Source organism: Nannospalax galili, unplaced genomic scaffold (assembly GCF_000622305.1).
Source record: "Nannospalax galili isolate Female #2095 unplaced genomic scaffold, S.galili_v1.0 scaffold236, whole genome shotgun sequence".
Lineage (NCBI taxonomy): Eukaryota > Metazoa > Chordata > Mammalia > Rodentia > Spalacidae > Nannospalax > Nannospalax galili.
Genome location: NW_008338710.1, coordinates 2,587,583 through 2,599,673, shown reverse-complemented (window position 1 = coordinate 2,599,673; position 12,091 = coordinate 2,587,583). Strand labels below are relative to the sequence as shown.

At 39.5% G+C, this 12,091-nt stretch overlaps 1 protein-coding gene across 4 annotated transcripts in view; it reads right to left on the bottom strand.

Annotated features, from left to right (window-relative positions):
• Klhl5 (kelch like family member 5) overlaps positions 1–12,091 on the bottom strand; it is an 82,051-nt gene that overhangs the window by 13,126 nt on the left and 56,834 nt on the right. For all 4 annotated transcript variants that reach the window (XM_017798194.2, XM_029563574.1, XM_008833226.3 and 1 more), the window contains 2 exons: positions 8,098–8,322; positions 4,120–4,282 (listed from right to left, as the gene is read on the bottom strand). In XM_017798194.2, the coding sequence (XP_017653683.1) occupies positions 4,120–4,282; positions 8,098–8,322 (388 nt within the window). The remainder of the gene's footprint in view (positions 1–4,119; positions 4,283–8,097; positions 8,323–12,091) is intronic.

Here is a 12,091-nt window from a genome sequence, read left to right as displayed (position 1 = left end):
CTGTCTAGAACTTGTAATGCTAATTACTCTTGCCTTTACTTCTCCTTCACATTTCCCATTCATGATTCAAGGACTTTCTTCTCCCCTTAGAGACAAAAGTTATGCAATTTGGGAGTCTTTTAGATAGCCCCACTGAAGAGGTAATCCAATTGCCTCACCCTGCGTCCCTGTTCAGCATGGAAGAAGCCAGAGCGGTCGGCGTCCCTATTCCCTATCGGCAATTTGGGTAATTCCTTCAGAGGATGGCATGATAAGAATAGGAGGGAGGAATTGGCTAGGCAGTTAGGGTGAAAAAACAATTCCTTCAGAGGATGGCATGATAAGAATAGGAGGTAGGAATTGGCTAGGCGTTAGGGTAAAGACCCCAAAGAAACATAGCCAGTTTCTTGGCTAAAAGTCAGACTGTCCTTGGGCCTGTTAGCAACATACTCTGTTCCAAGGCAATCAAAGGCCAAAAATGTCAAAAGTATTTGGGAACTTGTATCTAATCCTTAAGATTTTAGGAATATTGACAACTGATTGCTGCTAGATGAGGAACAGCTGACCTTCCTAAAACAAAGACCTCTAGATAGGCTGACTAGATTCACCAGAAGAGCAAGTAGTGGGGAATGGCTGGGGGTGCCGACAACACAGCAGACAGTAGCAGGGATAGCAGAGTATAAGGGCTCTAGTTGGGGAGGGAGGCTATGGGAGGGTGCCATCTGGGAAGTGGGTATATAGTTGAATAAGATGGTTTGGGATGTTCTGTGTGATATATACACACACACCAAAAAAAAAAAAAATCAAATTTTTAAAAAATATATTTTAGGGTTACCTCTTCAGAAGGGGGAATGTTAGAGGGGAGGGAGTGGACATGGATTTGATCAAAACACTTCGTGTGCATGAATGAAATTCTCAATAAAGTTTTTGTAAAAATTAAAAAAATGACACATGATATACATAACTGTATATGCATGAAAGGGAACACATAAGCTATACATGAAACAAGTGACACATATTTAATAGCTACCACTGTTTGATAAGTCACCATTGATTATAAGATGTATTATGCTTTTAGAGATATTAAAATGCATCTTAGTATAACACTCCTCCCCAAGTTTCAAGGTATCCCGCCTTATTAACTCGGATCTTCATTGTGAAAAACTGTATGGTACAGTGATTGATTACAAGCATGAACTCTGCAACTGAACTCTGGGCTGAACAGTGCATTTACCACTTACTCTCTGTGACTGTGGACAAGCTTTCCCTCCTTCACCTGCCTGACATTCATCACCTATAAGCCCTATTTCAGAAGATTGTGGATAAGCAAATTCAAGGTCCTTTGAATAGAGCTTAGTATGTGGTAAGCATGGTGCAAGTGTTCAAACCTTCTTTGGTCGTTGGAATGCTGAGATTACAGGTATGAGCACCACACTTGGCTTTGAATTCTAAAATTATGACCAAGAATGTAAGTCGTTGGCTGGTATTTTTCAAGGCTCAATTTAAAAAAGGAATTTCCTATTATGCTCTATTTGAGCAAAGTAAGTAAGGAATTTTCCAAAACTCCAATAGACTTGCTAAAGTAATTAAAATAACTGTTAAATACTTCAGCCTCTTATGTGTGAATCAGGATTTCCTTCATACTGGGTAAGACAGAAATAAGAGATGAATGTTCCTTAAAACTCATTTATTTTTCAATGTTGATTTTGCTTTTCTTTTTAACTTTAAAAAATATTGAGAACTTCATACATGCAATGCTGATTTTTCTAAGTAAAAATTACAAACATGAACTTAAAACTCAAATACTTTTAGAATACTTTTCACTTATCATAAATACTGAGGTTTTGAAATGTTTCATTTACAAAAGAGATTCTACTATTAAAAATATTTGCCAACAGTGGCTTAAACAACCTGAGCAATTCTGAGTCCCAATAAAACATGGCAGAAAGGAAAATTTTAACACTGTGAAAATATGGAGATATGTCATAAAACATAAACAAAAGTATGTTTTGCTTCAGGAAGCATTATAAAATAAGTTTTAAAACCCAAAATAGCAGTTAACCTATGTTCTTCATTTAACAGATTAAAAACGATAGGGAAATGATTTGTCCTAAATCATGAAAGAGGAATAACGTAAGACTGATTTTTGTGTATGTGGTATGTATATATGTGTTTGTGTGTATGTGTGTACAAATGTGTGTCAGCACATGTGTGCAAGAGCATGAAAAGGCCAGAGGTCAACATTGGGTATCTTCCTTAATTGCTCTCTGTTTTATTCTCTGGGACAGGGTCTCTCACTGAACCTAGAGTTCATCAATTTAGCAAGACTGGCTATCCAAAGACTCCCCAGGGATCAGTTTTGGCCCCCTTCCCTTCCACCTCTCTTGCTTTAGCAGTTACACACATACACTGTTGTGGTTGCCTTTTTACATGGGTGCTAGGGATCTGAACTTAGGTTCTCAGGCTTGTGTGGACCAACTGAGCTATCTCCCCACTCCTACGACTAATTTTAAAAAACAAACTGTATAATTATTTTCAGCTAACATAATTTCTATTTGTTTCAGATTGTAGATATAGCACTTTCAATGTCAAGTTTCTTGATATTTCATACATTAAAGATTGCTAGCTTCTAAGATGATGATTAGTAGGCTGTCTTAGAATTATATTCAACTAATCATATTTAGGTGGGTTGAAAAATGAAACATTTGTTTTCATTAGAGAGCAAAGAAAGGCAAGGAAGATGCCTCTATGCTTAGACTCTCTGGCTACCACAAGTATGGAGAGTTAACATATCTAAAAAAGTAATTTCTACTCATCTGCTTCTCACGTGAGATGGTATTTAACAAAAATAATAAAAAGTAGAACTTAACTAACTGTCCTGAGGTTATAAAAAAGTCATAAAGTATAAAATATTTACTAATATTTTCTAATTTTTTTATACCACAATTCTACAAATAACTTTACACTCTCTGTTTTAACTTTCCCACCTCTCTCTGCCAATAGTAATACAAAAGGAATAAAACAAAAAAATTTTATTTAATAACTGTAAAATTTTATTAACTACTGTAATAAAAACTTTATTTTATAGTAGAAGGGTTGAAAAAAGTTTATATTTGGTCCTTGTAATATCAAGAGCTATGGGTGGAAGTCCTATTTAAATCTGTTTATTTAGAGCAGACAAGAGGTGAGCAAGCACTCTTCCCCAAAGCCACTCTGGAGTCATCAGTTTACCAGGATAAGAAAGAAGAGCTGGGCATGGTGTTAATCCTAGCACTCAGGCGGGCAGATCTTTGTGGGTCTGAGGCTAGCTTGGTCTACATACTGAAATTCCAGCCCAAAACAAAACAACCAAACCAAAAAGCCTCACAAACAACAAAGCAGAACAAACAAACAAACAAAAAGAAGACAACGAAAGAAGAGGGGCAAAAGTAAAGAACTTTTCAGAACTTTTTAGGGAAACATTGAGAGAGACTATAGTATTTTCACTTATTTATTTTTCAAGTATGCTTGTATACGTACTTTTGCATGTGTGTGGAAGCATCGGTGTATGGGTGCATGTGTCCATGCATGTTTGTACAGGTGGAGGTCTGAGGTTGATATCATCCTTGATGGCTCTTCCACCTCATTCATTGAGGCAGGGTTCTTCAATCAAGCCCAGAGCTCACAGATACAGCCAGTCTTGCTAGGTGGCTTGCTCTGGGGATCTCCCGTCTCTGGCTATGAAGGCTGGATTTGCTGATGGGCTGCCTGGCATTTATGTGGGTTCTAGGGATCCACATGCTAGTCCTCACACTTGGGTGGCTGGTGCTTTAACTTCTGGACCATCTATATGCCCCAGCCTACTACAGTATTTTTAAAAGACCATATAATTTTAAAGGTATTTAAATGACCAGATTGTTACTGTACAATTTAATATTGGATATTTATATAAAACTTCTTTACTCCAAATGGAAACTAGAAATGTGTAGTACTTGCACATTAGAAGGAAAGCCTAACTTAATAACAAGCTATTTGCATTTAGAACTATTATAAAAAGAGAAATTATTTGAAAGATTTCTTCAAATCACTCAAAGTATTTTTATTTGAGTAGTAATAATTTGGTTTATTATGATTGAGACAGAACTTTAAGTGTCTCCTTACTTTCCACTTAGGACTGCCACACCTACTGTGCTCCTGGGGGTGGACATGGTGGCAACAAAATTCCACTGTCGAGCCTGAGGGTCCCACCGCTCCACCGTATTCAGGTAGCTCCAGCCATCATGCCCTCCTACTGCATACATGGGGCCTTCCAATACAGCCACACCTACAAGGAGACAGGAAAGAGGCAATTTAAGATTTGCTCAAGATCATATTGTGATTAAAATGCAAGCACAAAAAATCTGAAACATAACTAATCATAAATGTGTGCTTCAGATGTTGGTCTTCCCTGAAGCTCTTTTTAGGTAGGTGGGGTTGAAATAGTACTGCAGTTCTATTCCTGAAAGTTTTAGAGTCAATGTTTTGGGGTACAACAGAGGGAAGTTGTTTTGGAACTATACCGGATGCATGCATACACTGCCACTATCTGAAACATTCTTCAATACTTGATTTAGACATAGTTGAAAAAAATATTCCTTTCCCCTCTATTACTTCAGATTCATAAATTTTACTGTAGTTAAGTTTGATATCACAGCCTATCGATATGATTAATCATCAGGGAACTGAGTCAGATTCATTTGCTAATTATTCAACAAACACCTATTAAGTTTTTACTAAGTACAAGGCACTCAATAGGACATAATAGATAAGGGCAGTGCCCCCATGGATCAATCCAATGTTTTAATTAGGAAACATTTATGAAACATGTACCAGGAACTGGTAAGTGCTAATTTAAATAATGGAGCAAAAAACAAGGGCAGAGTCAGGGAGATGGGTATGACGAGGTGGCACATGAGTAGAAGCACGAATACAAAGAGAATTATCCTATTTGTGGAGCTGTGTGCGGGAAGAGGTGAAGCCAGGAACAGCATGTGAAAAGGTCCAAGGCGTGCTTAATGCAGCTAAGGTACAGAAGGTAGCTGACAGGTGGTTGAGCGGGAGAGGATGGGGAATGAGGGACAGGTCTCACCATGTAACCCAAGCTGGTCTTGAACTTACTATGTAAACCAGGCTGGCCTCAAACTCATGATCTCTCTACCTCTGCTTCCTAAGTGTTGGAATTACAGGTGTGCACTAGCATACCTGGCTAAGCAGAGGTTTCCAAGAAGAGCTATGACATAACCACAGTCAAAAACCCTCTGTAATTGGCAATCATGGCCAAGAAGATAGAAATATTCACCACTTATGCACAACCCAAAACAACATGCTGTTTCACTTATATGTTATACATTGTGACTCAGGAGTACTGGCTATTCAAGACTTATATATACATGTATATGCATATATATTTATATGCAGTGAAATATGTACATATTGTCAATTTTATAGGAGATTTACAATTATATATATTCACAAATATACAATATGTAATTAATCAATTACTAGAAGAAGGGTTCATTTAGTTTAAGCTCTCAAACAATGGCTTTGAAAATACCCTTTTGCAGTGGAAGAAAGCCATTTTTCCAAATGAAATCTTCCTATCATTCCCACGTATGAAGGGACTTAAGTGTTTCTTAAATAAGTTTATTTTATAAAGTCAAATGTATAAAATTTATCTACTAAGTAAAGTAGGAAGTAAAAAGCTTCTGTGAATGAATAAAACAATTTTAAGTCAAGGCTTAAGGAAGACAGTTTCAATTACTGATCATTCTCCCTTGAACATGGTTTATCAGTGATGTCTTTCAAATGTGCCAGAACTAATGACAGCATTTGATGCACAATCTAGTTTGCACAAAACATCAGTGGATGGTAAATGGTGATCACCTTCTCTATACTGTAAGGATTTAACCTAAGTTAGGATTAAGTTTCTTTCCCAGTGGTGGTGGAGAGGAAATCATGCAGATGAATGACAATGATGCTGGTTTTTATGGTAAATCTAAATCTACAGGGTTCTTTCATTCTTAAGACACATTTTCCAGGCTGGAGGTATGCCTCAGATGTAGAGTGCTTGCTCTAGTACACACCCATCCCTGTGTCTGATTCCCAGAAGTGGGGGTTAAAAAAAGGACTTGGGGTGGGATGGGAGATCACTTAGAGGAATCCTCTGCTCCTCTGAGCTTTCCCCGTACCTTCCACAGTACTGATCTTTACTCCTAGACAGTTTTCATTTCTGGGAGTTAACTTTGGGGGCAGCCTCTGCTCTGTGCTCAATGTTAATACACTGAGTACAATGCAACCCAAGAGAGCTGAACTCAACTGTGCTTTCACTGCTTGCCATCTGTCTTTTATAACGACCCATTAAGTCTTTATTACAATTGCTTCAAACCTTTTCCAAACAATGATAAGTTGACAATATGGCCACAGATTCTTTCCTTGAATTTATGTTCCTCTTACAAGAGTGGGAACCTATTGCTTTGGAATCTGGGCTTGCCCATGTGACTCGTTTTTCTAGTGAGACATTAGTAAAGATGGTTCAAATGGAGGCTTGAAAGACTGTGTCCTGGGGCTTGTCTTCTCTCTCTGCTTTTGAAACTCAGTGGCGCTATCATGTCAAGGAGACTCACTCCATTAAAGACCTTACTGCCTCTGCTGCCAGCCAACATTAGACATGTGAATGAGACCATCCTATAGCATCCAGCCCTCCACAGACTCATGAAAACACAACAGAAATTACCCAAAGCAGCAGAGCTCCTACACAATAGCCAAGACCAGACATACTGACCAGCTGACCCACAGATCCATGAGCTATACTAATAATGGATGTTGCTTTATGCTTCTAAGTTTTAGCTAGATGTGACACTATAGGCCTCCTATCTCAAAATCTGGGAGGTGGAGGCAGAGGATCAGTTGTGCAAGGCCTACCTTGGCTACATAGTGAGTGTGAGGCCAGCCTAGATTCTATGAAATAATAAACTTCCTAGTTTTGGAGTGGGTTGTTATGTAGCAAAAGCTGTGTAATAAACATACATTTCAAACTCCCAATTTTATTTCTATAGTCCTCTTCTCTCATTCAACATTTTTTGCCTATTTCATTGAGAAAAGAGAGCTTCCTAAATGTACGCATCTTCAATTCATGCAGCATCAGTTCCCTCAGGATAAAGAAAGTGCCTTCCTCAACTGTGCACTCAAGCTACAGAACAAAAGGGCAAGACCTACAGTATAGGGGATCAATGTCTGCTCAGTGAGTTGTTCAACAAAAGAATGACAAGAGAAGTCTGTACTATTATATTCTCTGTGCCACCTCAAAACCTGGGGGTGGTATGTTTCAGTCACTTCTGCTTAAAAACAAGAATATATATATAAATATAAATATATGTATGTACATATGTGTACATTTCAAACCCTGCAAAACTTAGTTTATGATGGGGAATTCTACTCTTTTAATTCCGCCATACCCTGTAAGACTTCTGTTTAAGAAAAGGCCCTGCTGCATTCCCAAAACTGACAGCCTGGGGTAGTGGAGCCTTTCCCCCTTCTGTTACACTCATTTTTTAAAAAAACAAGCTAAAGACTGTGACATTGGACTCCAGCCAATGGGGAAGACAAAATTTTCTTGCATTAGGGATAAAAACCTATCAAACTTCCAGGTCCTGTGTGCCTTTTGCAAAAGTAAAATCTGCCTTGCCAAGTCACTTGCTTTGTGTGGTATTGGTGGGGGTCCTCAGATGTCAGATTTTTTTTCTAAAAGTACATATATACTATCTATCATTATTATTTTTCATATGTATATGAAGAATGCTAGTTTTAATAAGTATTTTAACCAGTTAGATGGCATTAATTGCTAACACATAGCACATATGTAAAAAGATGGCTTGTCAGACCATCCTGCTACTCTCAATCCTCTCGACACCCATGATTTCCCCTGTACTGCTTGCTGTCACAACCATGTATGTGCCTGCATTCTCTCTTCTGTTCTCAGATAGTGGGGAGCAGAGAGGGAATGCTTGGTGCTGATGTTGACTCAGCCACCATATAAGTCTTCTGCCTGGTACAAAAGGCAAAATGCATTGGAAGCCCAGTGGCATCTGCAGTTACACTTACCAAGGCCATGTCTGTGTGTGGACATAGGGGGCATCACACTCCAGGTTTTTGTTTTGGGGTTGTAGCACTCTACAGTATTCAAGGTCTTCAGTCCATCTCTCCCTCCAACCACGTACAGCTTGTCATCTAACACGGCAACACCAAACTGCAGCCTTCTTCCATTCATATTTGCTACAGGAGTCCACATGTTTGTTCGGAGATCGTACTTCTCGATGCTTGTTGCTCCTTGATAGTGACAGAAAAGTTATGTGGATAAGAGCTCCACTGGATGTATTATGACATTATATATGCAAAAGTAGAATTCTATTTTGTGTGTGTGGTGTGTATATGTGTACATGTGTGTACATGTATGAGCATGCATGTGGAGGTCAGAGGTTGACTTTTGGTGTCTTCCTCTATTACTCTCACTTTATTTTTTGAGACAGACAGTGTAATAGTAACAACAACAACAACAACAACAACGACAATAACAACAAAACCTTTAAAGCTGGTCAAAAGTATAAGATTCTCTGGCCTAGAGGAAGAACCAACTTTCTAGTTTTCCCATATCACTGGCCCACCCCTAGGAAGGTGGGTTCACCATAAGTCATGCAAAAGGGATGGGAGGAATACCTAGTGAGTTAATGAGCCAATGAACTTTTCCTGCCTGGAGTCCCCACCCCTCAATGCAGTTATTGTGGATCAGGTCATGTGCAGATATGTGGCCCTCTTTTCAGTTTTGCCCACTTTTCTGAACTCTTCAGAAAGCATAATCTCTCCTTTTCTTCTTTATACCTCTTTTCTACCATGCTTTCCCCAATGCTCTGGGCTGCCCTGAACTATCTCAGCTAAACTAACCTAACCTAAGTTACTCCATTTTGCCCAAAGTAGCCATTTCAGAAGTGCCCTTTACCCTACTTATGAAAGATACCTAGAAGGGAGAAGCAACTTTGAATTCCAAGAAATGGACTGACCGCATGCCACATGGTATTCTAATCTAGGCCAGCAGTTGACTAACCATTTATCTAAACATGCTTTGTTTACCTATAATCTAGGCCGGCAGTTGACTAAATGCTTATCTTGCTTCAGTAAACCTGCTTCGCTTACCCAAGCCGTGTTGTCTGCACAATGACTGACAGTTGATTGGTAAATTCGAAGTTTGCTATGCTCAAATTTTGCTGTGTTGTATAAATGTGATTGACCCACTTGTTCTGCTTTCTGTATTCCTATGAATATTCTGGCTGACTGGTGTTCGACTGCTTCTACTCCTGACATAGACAGCCTGGTTGGCCGTAATAAAACTTTACCTTGCTGCTTTCAATTAAGTGGTGTTAGTGATTTTTATTTGGAATCCAGCATGTAACATGCCCCAATGTTTTGGATTTCTCTACCTCTTTCTCTACAACTCCCTTCCCCTCCCTGCCATGTGGGTGCTAGTCTACCACCTGTCTGTCTGACCTCCATACAGGTTCTAAACTTCATGGCTTGTGTCTTTTTTTTCTCCCCTCCATTCCCCTCCACAAAGCAGTTGCTGAGATTTATGGCTTGCCTGCCCTGAGGATTTTTTTCCTTAAAATTCTAATAAAATTGTCCTAAAGCTTCCATTTGAGTCCATTCTTAAATTCTTTTATGAATGAGACTAAGGACCCTCTAGGAAAGACTACATTCTCCTGTGTAATCAACAGGGTCTCTCACTGCACCTGGAGAACACTGATTTGGCTAGACTCCATGACTGGTCAGGGAGCTCCAGGGATAAACCTGTCTCTACCTCCCTAGCACTGGGATTACAGTTGTGTGACAGCTTTTTACATGGATTCTGGGGATTTGAAACCAGGTCCTGAATGCTTGTGTGGCTAACTACTTTTACTGACTGAACCATCTCCATGGCCCAAAAGTGTAATTTTTTAATAAGCATTGATAACAACACTTTTATTACAGCTATGAAATCCCTGCAGGTCTGGTCCTTGTCTACTTCCATGACCTTTTCTCCTACCATTCTCCCAAGCATACTCCTAGGATTAAAAGATCAACCAGGAAAGGATTATCTGTTAAAAAGAGGCTGAGAAATGCAGGGGAGTTTAGCATCATGGAAGCCAAAGGAAACAAGTTTCTAGAAGGCAAGTCTCCTACAGTATCAACTGCTACTGAGAGGAACAGATAAAACAAAAAGTAAAAAGCTTTGGACTGAGCTGCAAGGAGATCATGAGGACTCTGGGGAGAGCTCCTTGTTGGAGCTGCTGAAAAGTGGTGAGGAAATGCAGGCAGGCAGCCTCCTGAGACCATCCTTCTGAGAGGTCTGCCTGTAAAAAGGAGCAGGGAGACAGGAATTCGGAGTTGGGTTGAAGGAGGCTTTGTTTCCCTTTTAAGACTGGCAAATGCTAGGCTGGTTTATAAATGCTAATGGGGAGGATCTAGTGGGGAGGAAGGAAACTGAAAGTCCAGGATAAAAGGAATCATAATTAATACATGAAGTTCTAGAGGAAGCAGGGAAGGGCAACAACAAAACCGGTGGGGAAGGGTTGGCTTTCATAGAAGAAGTTGGATGGGGAGTGGTCATTTACTGCCAGGAAGGACAAAGGTCAAGTACTTTGGCCACAGTGAACCAAAGAAGTGAAGGGAGTTAGGGACCAGGAGGTCTACCTCTGGAAAATTCTAGAACTCTTTTGTTTACTTTATGAGGTAAGACCAGTAGAGGTGTAAGGGGGGGGTGGGAGGGCAGGACATGACACAACGGGACACACCCCCACCTGCTTTCCAAAGTGGTTGCGTAAGTTTGGGTACAAATGCTTGACTGGATAGGACTTAACATGTATAACAGAATACATGAGATCTGGTAGGGGGTGGGGGTGAGGGTGATGGATGGGGGAAGGGGTCTAAACCGGATTAAGAACTGTTGTGTGAAATGTACAAAAGCTCAATAAAAAATAAATAAATAAAATATTTAAAAGAGAACCAACCCGCTAAAAAACCCAACTCCTAAAGACTAACACTTTGAGTCCTCTTCCGTCTTTCAAGTATCTGATTTAACTTAATCAGCTTGTTTTTTTAAAAAAATTATTTATTATTTTTATTTTATGTTTTTGAGTGATTGCCTGCATGTAGGTAAGTGCACCTGTGTTATGCAATGCCCACTGAGGTCAGAAGAGGCTGTCAGATCCCCTGGGACTGGAGTTACGGACAGTTGTTAGCTGCCATGTGAGTGCTGGGATTCGAGCCTAGGTCTTCTGCAAGATCAACCAGTGCTCTTAACTGCTGAGCCATCTTTCCAGCCCCTCAGCTCTGGTTTTATACAGGAACTGTAATCATTATGAACATTTACCCTACAGTTTTTCTAACACTGGACCATTAGAGCACTGTTACTATTAATAACCTCCCAAGATCTAGAAATAGTTTTATTCTATACATTTTCTTATAGATTTTTTTTTTTTTTGTCTTTTTGAAGCAGGGTCTCCCTGTAGCCCCAGCTGTCCTGGAACTCACTATGTAGACCAGGCTGGCCTTGAACTCACAGAGATCCGCCTGCCTCTGCCTCCCAAGTGCTGGGACTACAGGTGTGCGCCACCACGCCTGGCTCTTATAGTTATTTTTATTTACACTTCAGAATTCTAAGTTATTTGAGATTGACACAAGTCTCTTTCCATCTCTGTATTCTCATCAAATAGAATTCCTTTTACATGCTAGCTGGTTAAAAATATTTTTGGGGGGCTAGAGAGATGGCTCAGCGATTAAGAGCACTGGCTGCTCTTGCAGAGGACCTGGGTTCAATTCCCGGCACTCACATGGTGGATAACGACTGTTCGTAACTTCAGTTCTGTGGGAATCTAATGCCTTCTTCTGACCTCCATGGGCATTGCATGACATGGGTGCACTTACACAGATGTAAGCAGTACACTCATATAAAATAAAATAATAAAATATTTAAAAAATAATGAATTTGAGTAATTTTCTTTATAATTTTTTTGGCAATAATGACATTTTATTCATGTACTTTAGATTATGCATATATGTAGATTAT